The 14,785-nt window shown below is 36.1% G+C and overlaps 5 protein-coding genes across 5 annotated transcripts; 2 read left to right on the top strand and 3 right to left on the bottom strand.

The window, feature by feature from the left end:
* The first annotated feature begins 1,819 nt into the window (after positions 1-1,819).
* On the top strand, positions 1,820-3,496 carry LOC103866241 (remorin). The gene is made up of 4 exons (XM_009144122.3): positions 1,820-2,078; positions 2,767-2,820; positions 2,908-2,995; positions 3,087-3,496. Exons 1-4 carry the CDS (start codon positions 1,910-1,912, stop codon positions 3,361-3,363), a joined length of 588 nt encoding a protein of 195 aa, XP_009142370.1. The 5' UTR covers positions 1,820-1,909; the 3' UTR covers positions 3,364-3,496.
* Positions 3,497-3,563: 67 nt separating this feature from the next.
* Positions 3,564-6,695, bottom strand: LOC103866240 (DEAD-box ATP-dependent RNA helicase 6). Its single transcript, XM_009144121.3, has 10 exons — positions 6,104-6,695; positions 5,787-5,847; positions 5,452-5,686; positions 5,117-5,355; positions 4,788-5,039; positions 4,526-4,706; positions 4,360-4,448; positions 4,185-4,258; positions 4,017-4,108; positions 3,564-3,923 (listed from the first exon to the last, which is right to left on the bottom strand). The coding sequence occupies exons 1-9, from the start codon at positions 6,445-6,447 to the stop codon at positions 4,030-4,032; spliced, it is 1,554 nt and encodes a 517-aa protein (XP_009142369.1). The 5' UTR covers positions 6,448-6,695; the 3' UTR covers positions 3,564-3,923; positions 4,017-4,029.
* A 117-nt stretch (positions 6,696-6,812) lies between these two features.
* On the top strand, positions 6,813-8,166 carry LOC103866238 (LIM domain-containing protein PLIM2a). Its single transcript, XM_009144118.3, has 3 exons — positions 6,813-7,192; positions 7,283-7,411; positions 7,684-8,166. Exons 1-3 carry the CDS (start codon positions 7,058-7,060, stop codon positions 8,107-8,109), a joined length of 690 nt encoding a protein of 229 aa, XP_009142366.1. The 5' UTR covers positions 6,813-7,057; the 3' UTR covers positions 8,110-8,166.
* A 112-nt stretch (positions 8,167-8,278) lies between these two features.
* LOC103866239 (phosphomannomutase) lies at positions 8,279-10,093 on the bottom strand. Its single transcript, XM_009144119.3, has 10 exons — positions 9,883-10,093; positions 9,738-9,804; positions 9,482-9,558; positions 9,353-9,388; positions 9,217-9,272; positions 9,024-9,123; positions 8,848-8,943; positions 8,670-8,759; positions 8,550-8,601; positions 8,279-8,465 (listed from the first exon to the last, which is right to left on the bottom strand). The coding sequence occupies exons 1-10, from the start codon at positions 9,997-9,999 to the stop codon at positions 8,413-8,415; spliced, it is 744 nt and encodes a 247-aa protein (XP_009142367.1). The 5' UTR covers positions 10,000-10,093; the 3' UTR covers positions 8,279-8,412.
* A 144-nt stretch (positions 10,094-10,237) lies between these two features.
* On the bottom strand, positions 10,238-12,587 carry LOC103866237 (cell division protein FtsY homolog, chloroplastic). The gene is made up of 11 exons (XM_009144117.3): positions 12,225-12,587; positions 12,039-12,143; positions 11,812-11,885; positions 11,665-11,723; positions 11,544-11,581; positions 11,337-11,457; positions 11,186-11,254; positions 11,024-11,106; positions 10,873-10,941; positions 10,721-10,783; positions 10,238-10,649 (listed from the first exon to the last, which is right to left on the bottom strand). Exons 1-11 carry the CDS (start codon positions 12,537-12,539, stop codon positions 10,536-10,538), a joined length of 1,110 nt encoding a protein of 369 aa, XP_009142365.1. The 5' UTR covers positions 12,540-12,587; the 3' UTR covers positions 10,238-10,535.
* Between the last annotated feature and the right edge of the window lie 2,198 nt (positions 12,588-14,785).

Below are 14,785 nucleotides of genomic sequence, written 5' to 3'. Positions count from 1 at the left end.
AAGTTGCATGCGTTGACGAAAAAAAAAACTCCATGTTGTATGATTTATTTTGCTAAAATATGGTTTTTATAAAAAAAAATCATACGCTACAGACTCAAATATACATCTTTCCCAGGCTGTTCACATCTGCGTTGAGTACCCCTGGATACTTAAATGATCTTAATCCTTGCTATGTTTGTATTTACTTATTGCTAAACAAGATTTACAGCCTTTCTTTTAGTTTTCAGTTATCTGGGCCGTTAGGATGTACAAAAGCAGCCTAACACAATTACAAAACATGAAGTCTCAGCCAGAAGGTAAAACTCTATTGGTAAGGCCTTTTTACTCTCTAGAAGTCTAAACTAAAACGAACAAAGTCATAAATAAGGGCCCATACACAACATGCCTAATCCGGTTTAATTTCCTTCTGTCTAGGGCTGTTCAATATGGTAAAACCGAACCGTACCGAACCGAACCGAACCGAAATAGACAATATGGTTTGGTTTTGGTATATACCATATAAACCGAATGGATATAATTTTATAAAAACCGTAGGATTTGGATATGGTTTGGTATATAACCGATTAAACCGAATAAACCGAACAAAACCGATTAAAAGTAGAAACATGTAAATATGTATCTATTTTATAACAATACATGAAAATATATTTGTTACATAAGTTAAATTTGTGTTAATAACTATTACCATAATTTTATAGTAATAAAAAACCTTCATTTGTAAGACACTTGAACTATAACTAAATAACAATACATCGCAATTCAGACATCTTATTTTCTAAGTCTTTTTTTGATCTTTTTGCTTTATTTTAGTATTCACTAAATTAATATGAAGATTATAAATTTGATGGACAATAATTAATGGAAAATTTTCAATTGAAAAACATGACTTTAATGAACACTAAATATGGAAGAGTGGAAAATTTTTCTTTCATGTTTTTGTTTTGTTTCATATTTTTATTTTCAAAATTTCAAGCTTTGATTTTAGTTATAGATTTGATTATTTTATTTGATGGTAGAAGCATTTTTACTTTTTTTGTTTATTTATTTGAAGATGTAATATATTTTTAATAAATGACGGTGTTGACAATATGACTCTAAAATTTATATAATATGATCTCAAACAAAATAATTATGTTTTTTGGTATAAAACCGAATAAACCAAAAACCGACGGTATATAAACCGAACCGAACCGAAGTAAATATGGATTTAGAATGGTAGTTATATTTTACTAACCGAAATACCGAAAACCGAAAAAAACCGAACCGAAACCGAACCGATATCCGGATTGAACACCCCTAGTTCTGTCCCACTCTCTACTTAACCCCTTTGTATCTGTCTCCAGCGTGTCCACTTGGTGAAGCTACACGTCACCTTTTGGTCCACCAGATATTACTTTTCATTAAACCAAAAATATTTGTATGATAGTATTTACATTCTATCTTAGATATTTGAATCAATCTATCTAGGAGTTCACTCCCAGATTCATGTTATTATTTTTTTCCTAAAAATCATTGGTAAATTAGATTAGATAGGTTTAGTGTAATCATGGTTTTTATTTCAACTTTTAATTTGATTAACTCTATTTAGCAAAAACAATGACTTAGTGAGTTACGTGGCATAATTGAACTACTTTACCTGTCGGCAGTGAGGTGTTTTAATCACATGGATCGCATCCAATGCGCAAGCAAGCTTTTCAGCCGTAGGATCAAATGGTAACCAGAATCAACGGTAAATGAAAACAACGGTCTCACACATATTAAACGCGGGGAGTACGCTCTACCGGTAGAAGCTAACAGAGCATATAAAAACCTCTTTCTCCGATTTTATCCAGCATTAATTGTTTTGTTTTATTTTCTGTCTGAAAGAAGAAGAAAAATAAACCATTTGTTCTTCTTTGGCTGGGCGGCAATGGCGGAGGAGCAAAAGACGACTAAGGTTGACGTAGAATCACCGGCGGTTTTAGCTCCGTCGAATGAACCAGCTCCTGCTCCGGTGGAAGCTTCTACAGAGGTTGCGGAGGAGAAAGTTCATGATCCACCACCTCCCGTCGAGTCCAAAGCTCTTGCCGTTGTAGAAAGTAAGCTTCTCTAGTTACGTTACACACGTCAAACGTGTGTGTTTTTATAATATTAGTAAAAATCTTCTGCTTATGAGGATTGATTTATGTTTTTGATGAGTTATGTGTGTATAGATTTAACAATCTGTATCCAGCATATCACAAATTAGCCACGACATTCCATCTCATAAAATTTCATATTGCTAGTAGAACTTCATTTAACCCAAGAGAACCAGAGGTTTTTGAAAGGAAGATAAATCATTAGTAAACTAGAATATTACTTGTAATAAAATAGTCTGCCTTGTAGATTCAGTGGTTTGCTTTCTTAATTTGTTTCATACATGATTAGTTCCTTTAAAGTTGCCCAACTCTTGAAAAATACTAACCATTAAAGCACCAACCCATTTTAAAACAAATTTAAAATCATTAGCTCCTTTTTTTTTTAAAGTTGCTACTATCTTGACAATAGTTGAGTGGCCCAAAGGTCAGATCCTCTATGTCACCAAGACCCATGTAATGTCTTGAACCGTAATGTTGTGGTGCTTTGTGTTCTTCTGTGAACCTCTATAAACTTCTAAAACAAAACTAATTTGCAATATGAGCTATAGTCGATGACAATATATCTTAGATTATATTTGCTTTGCCTTCCTAATTGAAGCGGTAGTTATACGTTAATAATGTGTAGTACTAATAAGTGAGCTTCTTGCAGAACCTATTGAGGAGCCTACACCAAAGAAAAGTTCATCTGGTTCAGTCGATAGAGGTAAGCTATATCACATTGTTTTTCTTTATGTTGACTTACTTTTTGATTACTTAATTGACACTAAAATGTGATGTGTATCTTGGTTAGATGTGAAACTTGCAGACTTAGAAAAAGAGAAGAAAACATCATTCATCAAAGCATGGGAAGAGAGTGAGAAGTCAAAGGCAGAGAACAAGTAAACTTTCTTAAAATTCTTTTCATCTTCTTACCCTAAAGATTACACTACTTTTGCCAGATAATCATCAGCTAATGATGAAAATGGACAGGGCACAAAAGAAGGTATCTGATGTGCTTGCTTGGGAGAACAGCCAGAAAGCAGCCGTTGAAGCCCAGCTCAGGAAGATTGAAGAAAAATTAGAGAAGAAAAAGGCAGAGTACGGTGAGAAAATGAAGAACAAAGTGGCTGCGATTCACAAGGAAGCAGAAGAGAAGAGAGCAATGGTTGAAGCTAAAAGAGGAGAGGAGCTTCTTAAAGCTGAAGAAATGGCTGCCAAGTACAGAGCCACTGGTATAGTACCCAAGGCAACTTGTGGATGTTTCTAAGCTGTTCTCAGCTCATTGTATTTATCCATCTCTCTTTTTGTGTGATTCGGTTACTTTTTCTTTGTTTGTTGTCATGTTTATATATTGGTGACTTTGTGTTTAAAAGAAGATCAGTTTCACTTGGATTGGCTCACACATTTCTAGGTAAACTCATCGTACATCAGACAAAGACAGGAGAATCTAGAAGCGCAATAAGAAAGTGTAGAAAAATTGTCTTCTTCGGTTTGATCTTACTACTAGGAAACTAGGCTTCATGTCTTAAAACAGAAGAGACCAAAGAAAAGTCATCAAACACCCAAATCCCAAAAGGGTAAAAAAGGTTTCTTAGAATATGAAAACGAAAGTAGAGAGAATGTAACTTAAAGATTCACATCATGCAGAAGAATTCTTCAAAGCAAAACCAAACCACCAGTCCTCTGGTTGAAAGGTTCAGATATAACCAATCGCTATTATCCAATACTGCCTTCTTCTTGCCTCAGTAGAGTGATCTGAGTGTTGCCTTCATCTCTGGAACGAGCTTGTAACTGCCAAAGCTGAATGATTTGCCTCCTCTAAACAACCTAAACAATGTCAACCCAATCATTGGAATCTGGTATATGTGTAATGTGGCTTTAATTACAATGTCAAGATGCCAAGAGAGGGATTGGTCTCACCGGCTAGTTGAAGTTACTGACAGTAGATTGCCTTGTCGATAAGTGACGGAATTGGCTTGATTTCGGTTCCAAGTTCTTGCTCAGTTTGGTACCTGTTGTGAAAACCATATGAATGAGTTAAAAAGAGCTTAAAACAACCAAAACAAAAGCAAAGGAAGAAAGACGAACATTTTGAAGCGGTCCTCATATGTTACCAAATTCACGGCCAACCCAAGGTGTCCATATCTTCCTGATCTACCTACCTGGGCAGTGTAACAAAACAAACCCTCATTAACAATTTTGAAGGAAAAGAATGTGCTCAAGATGATAAAATAAATAAAAAAACGGTTCCCCCTTGACATACCCTGTGTAGATACGACTCAGATGTCCTCGGGAAATCAAAATTAATGACCACATTCACAGCTTGAATGTCAATCCCACGTGTAAACAAATCTGCAACAGACATTTCCCAGTTTAGTCTTATCATCATCATGGCTTCCTAAACATGAAACTTAAAAGACAAAACGCACCAGTGCAAACAAGGTTTCTGCAAGCACCATTGCGGAAATCATGGAAAACCCTGTTACGGTGGTCTTGAGCCATCTTCGCATGGATATAGAAGCATGAGTAACCAAGTTCTGTGATTTTCTTGGCTAACAGCTCCACACGGTTGACGGAGTTGCAAAAGATAATGGACTGGTTTATTTGCAGCTGCAGTAGAACACTATACTTATAAACAATCCATGACAATGAGTAGCTAGAATTTTTTTAGGGCTGTCAGAGAAATCTAACCTTGGAGAAGAGCGTGTTAAGGCAGTGCACCTTCTGCCTCTCTTCAACAAAAGCATAGTACTGTGTGACACCCATTAGTGTCAGCTGATCCATGAGATTGATTATGTAAGGCTTCCTGAGATATCGATCCTTGAAGTACTTGACAGTGACGGGAAACGTAGCTGAAAACATCAAAATCTGACGGTTTTGCGGCAAGAACTGTATCAACTCCTCTATAGAAGGTTGAAACTCTGCAGACAGAAGCTTGTCGGCCTGGGAAAAAAAAGATATTTGTAAGTCTCAACAATCTCCAAAATATCTAGCATAAGAAGAAGATAACAGGAACTCACCTCATCCATTACAAGCATGGCACAGTCTTTCAAAACGCACACACCCTTTTTGGTAAGATCCAATATTCTTCCAGGAGTGCCAACCAGTAAATGGACAGGTTGATATAAACGCATGATATCATCCCTCAGGCTGGTACCGCCAGTGGTGACCATAACCTCAATCTTCAAGTATTTTGAAAGCTCCTTGCAAACTTGTGATGTCTGAAGGGCAAGCTCTCGAGTTGGGACTAGAATTACGGCTGCACCAAGAAACCAAATCAATCAACAAGGTGTACACAAACTAACGAAAACACATCAAGAAATGAACGCAGCAAGGAAGAGAGAGTATAACAAACCTTGAATGACATTGTTCTCAGGATCTATCTTCTCAAGGGTAGGGATGCAGAAGGCACCAGTCTTCCCAGTCCCGTTTTTAGCTCTAGCGAGAATATCACTTCCAGTCAAAGCAATAGGAATGCTTTCTTCCTGGATAGGAGACGGCTTCTCAAAACCCTTTTCGTATATCCCCCTTAGCAGATCTCTCTTCAAAAAATAATCCTCAAACTCATTTCCTTTAGTAGCCGTCACATCCTGCACACATTACAACACAAAAAAAAAAGCAAGCTCTAAGGAAACTGTTATCTTCTCAAAAAACAAGTTTCAAATCTCACTCAGTCAAGGAAACTTATACCTCAGTCTGGTAACGGTTATCTCGAGGTGGGAGCTTTAACGTTGCCTTCCAGTCCTGGTTACTGATAAGCAATGACAATTGACAAACACACATAATCAAAGAAACGAACTTAAAGTTCAAATCAAACCATATAAAGCAGTAAACTTTAATCACTACTTCACCACGTCAAGAGGAAACAGTCATTTAACTATCCCTTCAACGATTCGAAGGAGCACATAGTCAAAGAAACGAACTTTAACTTCAAACCAAACCATATAAAACACAAAACTTTACACACCACAAACCACTATTTCACCACATCATCAACGAAAACTTACTTAGAATCGTTGTTAGCTTCAGATTGAACCGTCTTCTCGACTTCATCTACGTAACTCGGATTACCAGGAAGCTGAGCGCGTGTAGACCACTGCTGCTGCTGCTGGATCTGCTGAGGAGGGTTTTGTTGTGAGTAGCCTCTCTGAACGTACTGCTGAGCATCGGGTTGCTGCTGCGGCGGCAAGGGAGTACGAGACTGAACATACTGTTGAGGAAACGGAGTCCGCGAGTGAAGGAACTGCTGAGGCGGCGGGTTCGGGTTCGGATTCGGATTCCGTGACTGAAAATTAGGATCCGGAGCTCCAATCCCCGGTGGGAATCTTCCTCTGTTGTTATTATTATCCATCGCAATCTCTCTTCTTCGATCTCGAAACTACACAGAACAAGAGAAAACCCTAATCTACGTTCGCAGCTCAAAAATCGCAATCTCGGAATGCTTAAAACTGGAATCGAACAGAGCGTATGGAACTCAAGGAGCAAGATCAAAATAATTTTCTCGGGAAAGTTTGCTGAGAAAGTGAAAGAAAGAGATCGCCGGCGTCGTTTGTTAGGGCGTCTTTCGATTTTTTTCTTTTCCTTTTTTTTTTAACACTGTTCTTCACTCACTCTTATCCACATCATTTCTTTTTTTAAATAGCCCCCTAAAATATATAATAATTCTGAAATTACCCCATAGTTTTAATAATTATCATTTCTCACCCCTAATTAAAAATAGAGCTCTGAAAACGTGGGAACCCCTTCATTTGCTCGGAAACTTATAAATAAACAATACTAGAATTAGATTTACGATGATGGCCTAATGGGTTCTCCTCATTCGAATCTCAACCGCTGGAGCCAAAATAAACACACGAGCCTATATCAAGAATCTTTGATAAATAAGAGATAAACAAGCTCATAAATCAAGAATGTTTAGTCCAACTTAGAGAACAAACTTTTCAAGAAAGAGGATTAGAACAATGTCGTTTACAGGAACGTTGGATAAATGCAAGGCGTGTGACAAAACCGTCTACGTCATGGATTTGTTGACGTTGGAGGGTAACACTTATCACAAATCATGCTTCAGATGCAGTCATTGCAATGGCACTCTCCAGGTTACTTCTTCTTATTCCCCTCCATTGTCGTCACTAGCTATGCTTTCTACAATGGTTTATGAATAAAGATTGAATTCTTTTCTTCAACAGATGACTACTTACTCGTCCATGGATGGAGTTCTTTACTGCAAGACTCACTTCGAACAGCTTTTCAAAGAATCCGGCAATTTCAGCAAGAACTTTCAGACAGGAAAGACAGAGAAGTCGAATGATCAAATGGTAATGAACATTTATGATTCTTTTATTTATATGTGTTTCTATTGTTTTAAAAATCCGATTAATACAAAATAAATTAGTTTAAAACGATTTAAATTGGTCTAAATCAAATAAATCCAAAAAATATTCTAGTTAAACAAAAAAATTATCTAATATAATTGTAAAATATATTTAAAAAAAGCAATAGTTGTTAACGGCTAGTCTACAAAGCGTCTAGTTACAGCATACTGATTTCTTGAACATTGGTTTCTTTCATATTCAATTGAATCTCCAAGACTCGAGCTCCAAGCAAGTTATCTTCATTCTTCAGTGGAACACAAGACAAATGTGCGAGTTGTCACAAAACCGTTTACCCACTTGAGAAAGTTAACATGGAAGGTGAATGTTACCACAAGACTTGCTTCAAGTGCGCACACAGTGGTTGTCCTTTGACTCACTCTTCTTACGCTTCTCTCAACGGTGTCCTCTACTGTAAAGTCCACTTCAACCAGCTCTTCCTCGAGAAAGGAAGTTACAATCACGTCCATCAAGCAGCTGCTAACCACCGTCGAACCGCCTCTTCTGGTGCCTCTACTCCGCCTTCTGATGATCACAAACCTGAAGATAACGCTGCGATACCGGAAGGAGAAGCAGGAGGAGAGGAAGAAGCAGTCCCTGAAGCTGCTGCAGGAGAAGAGACTGAGCCTGTGGCTGAGTCTTGAATGTGGTGGAGGAACACTCTTATCAGTTGTCAAGTTTGATGTTTATATATACTTTATGTTTAAAATGAATATTTGTAATACAATTTTTTTGCTATTTCTTTTTGTAAATTCTTGTAAATTTAAAGCTTATTTTTGAGAGAATCTATTGTAAACAATTTTTTTTATCAAATAAACAAAGATTATAATTTATTTTATTTATGAATCAAGATTCAAAACATATGGTATCAGACTATCAGTATGCAAACATATATAGTTCTATCCTTTGCTTGTAAAGCAAGTAATCAAATGGAGATTGATAGTGTTTCAAGACAAGAACAGAGCCTTGCATTGTGCCATTGTGTCATCTGGACTCGTTACTGCAACACAAAAGAAACAAACCTGACTTGTCATGAAACTATAAGCAACACAAACACAAACAGAGATTTAACCAACTAACTGACCTGAATGGCCTATTGTTTTTGGTGATTCATATATTTCATAATCATTTCCACCCTGAAGAAGTAAAAAATGGTTGTTTACACATCAAGCTCAATGGATAGTCTTACAAAATGTTACTATACCTCGTAGGTTTTGTCACCGAAGAAATGGATTTCGTTGAAGTCTTCAAGGTATTGCAAGCAGTAAGTCTTGTCCCAACCTTTAGGGAAGACCTGAGTCATACCAATGGAACTCACTTAGCAACAACAAAACTGGATACAAGAAAATTGTTATAATCCATATTATCATTACTACACTCACATCGAAGCTAATCTGTCCTCCAATAGAGAAAGTAAGGTTAAGATGTGCAAACCGCTCACGAAGTTCAGCCACCATCTTTGGTCGAATGTTATGAACCTTTTTGAAAACAAAATGTTTGATTATATCACTTATAACATTTCTATAAGAACATGAAAAGCTATATAGTTTCTTTATACCTTATCATATCTCTCGAAATCATCTCTTTCTTCCTGGCTGCAGTTGCGACCAATCGGTGACACATTGATCATTCCATTTCGGAACTCTATAAATGTTCCCCTGTGTTTACAAATTTCAACAAGAGAATTTTTTTTTTTTTTTAATAATAACTTGAAGAAATCTTTAAAGACTAGAGACTAGAGGTACACCTACCTCTTGATTGGAATATCCAAGTCTGCAATGTAGTGCAGCGTGAAATTGATTAACTCCTGCATCATCAAAGGTAAGCTTCACCACTAAAGAAACATTAAAGCAACTCTTGCTATCTCTACCACATGAGGGACCTTACCTTGAGCTTATCTTCTCCAAGGAACAGCTTCATGCTCTGAGAAAAAATATATAAACTATTCAAGGATCAAAAAAGAAACGATCAAGCAACAGTGTTGATAAAGTATAAGGCCATTGTTTTCATATGAACCTGGATTCCAATGGATTTACCATCTTTATGTGCAACAAGACCATTCTCAGTGAAACAATAATCAAAGTCGTTAGTGACTGCAAAAATAAAATTTAAAGGTGAGACTCATAAGGTAGAGGCAGATCCTAATTAAACTCCCTAAGACTTGGAGCTTACGGAACTTGAAACCAGCAAAGTTAATAATGATCAGCAACTATATCGAGAGAAAGTCTCTATAGTCTCAAGTTATAGCAGAGAACAGTACAAAAGAGTGTACCTGTTTTGCCAAGTTGCTCAGATATCTTGTTTAGATCAGATCCACCGACGAGTCCTATAGTGACTACCTGAAACTCTCATTCATCCAACACTATACTGTACACAGCTCATCCTGAAGTAGAAGATGGATCAATCAGACCACATACCTTGCGTAATTTTTGGATAAAATGGAGCATTTCTTGAGTAGCTTCCTTCCTTGGAGCTGTAAGAGTATCGTCCACGTCGAACAAAACGATCACTCCTGGCTTCTTCTTGGCCGCCATTGAATAATATTGTGCAAGGATAAGAGTTTTCAAATTTGAAGATGTGAATATCAGTTGGACCGGTCTGATAAAAGTGTCGCTTATGGTCCTCAGTTTTTGTCCTAGACCTTTGTGATTGGTCGATAAAATAATCGTGACGCATAAAACTCATATTATTATCTATTGACTTTTGACTTGGATAATTATTTGGCGACTAGTATTAACGCCGCTTCGCATCCAGTTCATTGGCTATTGACTATTTAAGTTAATCATCTTTGGTCTTCCCTTCACAAATCACAACCAATACAACATTAAGTAACAATGTACAGCATATTGCTGTGGTACAATACAAGCAATTTCTCTGACTCTGTTATGTCCTTGTGCAAGTGATCACTCTCATGTACCAACGAGCATCCCTCACATCGTTACAGAAACAAAACTGGCATCCATTGTTGAAGCTTTCACCACATAAGATCACCAAGAAACTTTGAGGAATGGCTCTATTTTCTTCCCCGGAGAAAAAACAGGTGTTCCCGGAATGAACTAGGTTTAAAGCCTCAGGAGAATATAGCGTTAACAAAGGCCTCAGCATCAAAAGGTTGGAGATCTTCTACAGCTTCTCCTACACCTATAAACTTTACTGGAATCCCCAATTCCTCAACCACACTGACCTGCAAAAGATAAACAAACCAGTTACCATGAGCGTGAGTTTGAGTGGAGAGGAAATTTATAGGGGATTTACCACACAGCCTCCTCTAGCAGACCCATCCAGCTTCGTCAATATCAAACCGGTTATACCAACAATCTGACCAAAACAAAAGTTAGAAGAAACCTCAAGATTTTGCTTGGTAGAGCCAGAAGCACTAGTGTGAGATGATTTCATATGATAAATACCTCGTTGAATTCTCTAGCTTGTGGAAGCATGTTCAGACCGGTGTTTCCATCAAGGACAAGTAGAATCTCCTGACAATGCCCGTAGATGATCAATTTTTAGCTAACAGAGACTAGCAGTAGAGTTAATGTAAGCAAGGCAAGGCTGACTCACATTTGGTGCACCAGAGACAACCTTTCCCACTGCTTTTTTGCACGCAATTAACTCCTCCATCAAGCTGAAATTAGTATGGAGACCTTGAATAAAGAGAGTAAATATAAATGCATCAGATCAGTGTGTTCTATAAGTTAACTAGCAAGCTCTTGTTATACTCACGTCCAGATGTATCACAGAGTACGATATCATAACCTTCCTCCTTCCCTCTTTTCACAGCCTTTGTGAGAACTAGTTAGGAACAAAATCTTGTGATGGTGAGCTCAACACTGATACTAGCAAAGCCAAACAGTTGTGCATTTTTGGTTTTTACCTGTTGCAGCTTTAGCTTTCTCGCCTTCAGCAACAACAATGTCACACCCAGTCCTCTCAGCCCATATCTCTAACTGGTCACTTGCAGCTGCTCTAAATGTATCACCTGCTGCCATTAATACCTATTGACAATTCATCGCAGGATTGCTGATGAACATACTGATTCTCAATTCTACCTATTATCATATCTATTTGATCAACGCTGTACCTTAGTCCCTTCATTCTTCAATCTATGAGCCAACTTCCCTGAAAAGAAAAAACAAAAGCCACTCTTACACATCATAACATCTTTCTCTTGCTATTCCCAAATGTAGTGTCCATTGCCTTACCAAGTGATGTAGTCTTCCCACCTCCATTCACTCCAACGATCATTATAACAGCTGGTTTCCTGATACACCACACAGCATAATAACCACAGTCTTGATTACCTCCACTTCAACATAGATCAAACTGTTAATCAGACAAATGAACAGAACCTGAAACCCAGTTGAAGCTCAGTCTTGCTGTTTTTCTTAGCCAGCATCTCCAACACACTTGCCTTCAATGCTTCCTACCATCATTTCACATTGTTTTTGATCAACTAGCTATAAACCAAACCCCCTTAACATGAAAATGTGTTACACTATATAACATATAGTTAAAGATTAACCTCTTAACATGAAAATGCGTTACACTATATAACATATAGAGTTTAAAATTAGACCTTAATCTCGGTTCCTGACTTGAGCTTCCCTGACATTATATCATCCCTTAGCCTCTCAACAATCCTAACAGTGATCTTCGGTCCAAAATCAGAAACCAACAAGGCCTGCAACAAAAAAAATTGAACTTCAAGAAAGCTCCATCTTCATGATGATAGAGAGAATAGAGAAATGGTGATTCAATTAACCTCTTCCAATTCATCGAGGACTCGGTCAGTTTCAGCTAGATTCCAGAAGAGGAGGAGCTCGTCGATGACTGCTAGATTCTCCCTAGTCTTTGAGAATCCGGAGAAGACCTTCTCCACGTCGCTTTTGGCCTTCTCCTTTATCAACCTACCAAGACGAGTGAAGAAGCCGCTCTGACCGGCTGAGCAACGGAACCGGGACTTTGGGATACGAAACTCTACTCTTTGAGGCGGTGGTCCGACCCGCTCGGAGGAGAATGGCGGCGATAAACGTCCGGTTAGAAACGAGAGGTGAGCAGAAGAAGAAGAAGATGACATGGCTATTGTAGAAGAAGAAGAAGAGAGAAGTTCCAGTGACTGAGATATAATGCTTGCCAATACGCTGCGTTTTAGTTATAAATAGTGTGGCCCATTACAAAGATCCAATAGATTAAAGCCCATTACATAAAGTCTTATTCATTTTCTTCTATCTTCCGGGGGAAGAAAGTCAACACGGCAACATTGTAAACAAGTACGATGTCGTTGATTTGTGCGTGTGTATCAGTGTGTGTGTTTCTAATCCATTTGCGATGAAATAACGAGGCAAGCCCCGATAAGTTTCTGGGCAACCTGTAATGAATATTCATCACTGTAAGCTAAGCCCAAACGGTCATATTAATCTTGTCATATAGTATACATTACATATATGACCAATCTTGCAAAGTACATTAAAATATGGTCGACTGTCGTGGTAGGTTTAAAACTTTTCAAACATGGACTTATACATTTATATGATTATTTTCTACATTTATGTCTATACGTCAGTACGCTGACGCACGTCGTTACGAAAGACTTGTATGCATGCATGCAGTTAATTGTGTCTGTGAGCTGTGACTCTGTGTTTGTTGGCCAAGATTTGAAAGACCTGTTTCTACCTTTACCGACATCGGATGTTTGAATATGGATGAAGCAGGTAACTTCTACGATTACAATAGCAATGCTATTAATTAATTAATAAACTGGTCTACCAAAATAAACCAATCATTATATATACATACGAATGCAAATGTGAGTAAGCGGCTCTAGAGTGTTCTCGGACGGTACGTTGTTCTTACTCCAGATCCTACGGCCATTGTAGCTCTTGGTGTTATGAGAGGGTTTAATTAAAGCCGCTTTAACTATGGAATCATTATATTAACAAACTAGGTAATAACCCGCGCCTTGCGCGGAATGTGATTATTAGTTTTGTTATTTTTAATAAAAACACATTAAATCTGTTTAATCTGGATATCGGTTCAGCTTTAAGTTATTTTGGTATTTAATCTCTTAAAATATAACCATTATTTTAAATTAATATTTATTTTGGTTTATTCTGTTAGAATGTTTGTTTTTTAGTTTTTCCGGTAAAATCCAAAAACTATTATTATTTATTTATTTTCATGTTATAATTTTTAGATAATCGTCATGTCGAACCAATGGTTTCATAGTTTGTAAATGGATAATAGTTCAAGAAAAAGAAAAAAAAATTATTAAGACAAATCATTTTACTATAATTTGGTCGGTAGTGAAAGAAACATTAAAAAAAAAATGTTTCAACTTCCAAAAAAAAATAGATACTTCAGTAGTGGTAAATATTTATAAAGTGCTCACATCAAGGTGCACATGTATGTGTATGTAAAAGTACATAAAAATAAATAACAAATATATAAATATATTGTTAATTAATATTAAATGACATTTTAGTTCTAAATAATACATAAAAGATACAATTAAAATTAATTAAAAATTAAAAATTAAAAAGGCCTTGACTCTGATATCCAAAATGATTTAGAATTTTAAAGAATATCTGATTTGATCCGTACATTAAATAAAATTTAAAAAATAATGGAAAATTTTAATAATAACATTTTTTTACAAAAATAAATTGTTATTAACTTTTTAAATTTTAATACCTAAAATAATAAATTTAATCCATAAAAATATTGTAAAACTTATATAAGCTATAATATATATATATATATATATATATATATATATATATATATATATATATATATATATATATATATATATATATATATATATATATATATATATATATATATATAATTCTGTACATATATGTATATATATGTATATAACATATCGAATTGATATCCGTTCCCAAAAATATTAGTATTTGTGATTTGCTTTTTTTTTTAAATTGTATTTTAGTAATTGATTTGCTTCGTAGAGTTACGGATGTCCATATTTTTTGGTTCAAATCAAAACGGATAACGAATTGAATCAAAATTTATAAATATTTTGTCCAACTTTATCCGTAAACAATAAAAATAATATATATATATATAGTTTAGCTTTTGATTCGTTATTTGTTTTGATTCGAACCGAAAAATCCAAAGTTTTATTTGAACCATGCACATGAGTTTTATATTAAAAAAATAAAAAGTATATAGTGTGAACACATTTATGAATATAGTGTGAATGCATTAACATATTTATTATCAAACCATTGTGAGTCTGCCACGTGTCTATTATAGTGTGAATGCATTTATTACAATGCTTCTTCTTTAATATATAAGGGA

This window comes from Brassica rapa, chromosome A04 (genome assembly GCF_000309985.2).
Source record: "Brassica rapa cultivar Chiifu-401-42 chromosome A04, CAAS_Brap_v3.01, whole genome shotgun sequence".
NCBI classification, from domain to species: Eukaryota; Viridiplantae; Streptophyta; class Magnoliopsida; order Brassicales; family Brassicaceae; genus Brassica; species Brassica rapa.
The sequence above is the reverse complement of the archived record's forward strand: the minus strand, read 5'-3'. Positions and strand labels throughout refer to the sequence as shown.

Coding starts and splice junctions, on each gene's coding strand:
- LOC103866240 (XM_009144121.3), bottom strand. CDS start 6,447: ATGGATAATAATAACAACAGAGGAAGATTCCCACCGGGGATTGGAGCT. Junction 5,848..6,103: donor GAAGCTAACAACGATTCTAA/GTAAGTTTTCGT, acceptor ATTGCTTATCAG/TAACCAGGACTGGAAGGCAA. Junction 4,259..4,359: donor CTGAGTCGTATCTACACAGG/GTATGTCAAGGG, acceptor TACACTGCCCAG/GTAGGTAGATCAGGAAGATA.
- LOC103866239 (XM_009144119.3), bottom strand. CDS start 9,999: ATGGCGGCCAAGAAGAAGCCAGGAGTGATCGTTTTGTTCGACGTGGAC. Junction 9,124..9,216: donor TTGGATATTCCAATCAAGAG/GTAGGTGTACCT, acceptor TTGTAAACACAG/GGGAACATTTATAGAGTTCC. Junction 8,760..8,847: donor GAGGACAGATTAGCTTCGAT/GTGAGTGTAGTA, acceptor GGTATGACTCAG/GTCTTCCCTAAAGGTTGGGA.
- LOC103866238 (XM_009144118.3), top strand. CDS start 7,058: ATGTCGTTTACAGGAACGTTGGATAAATGCAAGGCGTGTGACAAAACC. Junction 7,193..7,282: donor ATTGCAATGGCACTCTCCAG/GTTACTTCTTCT, acceptor TTTCTTCAACAG/ATGACTACTTACTCGTCCAT. Junction 7,412..7,683: donor AGAAGTCGAATGATCAAATG/GTAATGAACATT, acceptor TGAATCTCCAAG/ACTCGAGCTCCAAGCAAGTT.
- LOC103866241 (XM_009144122.3), top strand. CDS start 1,910: ATGGCGGAGGAGCAAAAGACGACTAAGGTTGACGTAGAATCACCGGCG. Junction 2,079..2,766: donor AGCTCTTGCCGTTGTAGAAA/GTAAGCTTCTCT, acceptor AGCTTCTTGCAG/AACCTATTGAGGAGCCTACA. Junction 2,821..2,907: donor ATCTGGTTCAGTCGATAGAG/GTAAGCTATATC, acceptor TATCTTGGTTAG/ATGTGAAACTTGCAGACTTA.
- LOC103866237 (XM_009144117.3), bottom strand. CDS start 12,539: ATGTCATCTTCTTCTTCTTCTGCTCACCTCTCGTTTCTAACCGGACGT. Junction 11,458..11,543: donor TGAAGAATGAAGGGACTAAG/GTACAGCGTTGA, acceptor AATTGTCAATAG/GTATTAATGGCAGCAGGTGA. Junction 11,107..11,185: donor ACTCTGTGATACATCTGGAC/GTGAGTATAACA, acceptor TCTTTATTCAAG/GTCTCCATACTAATTTCAGC.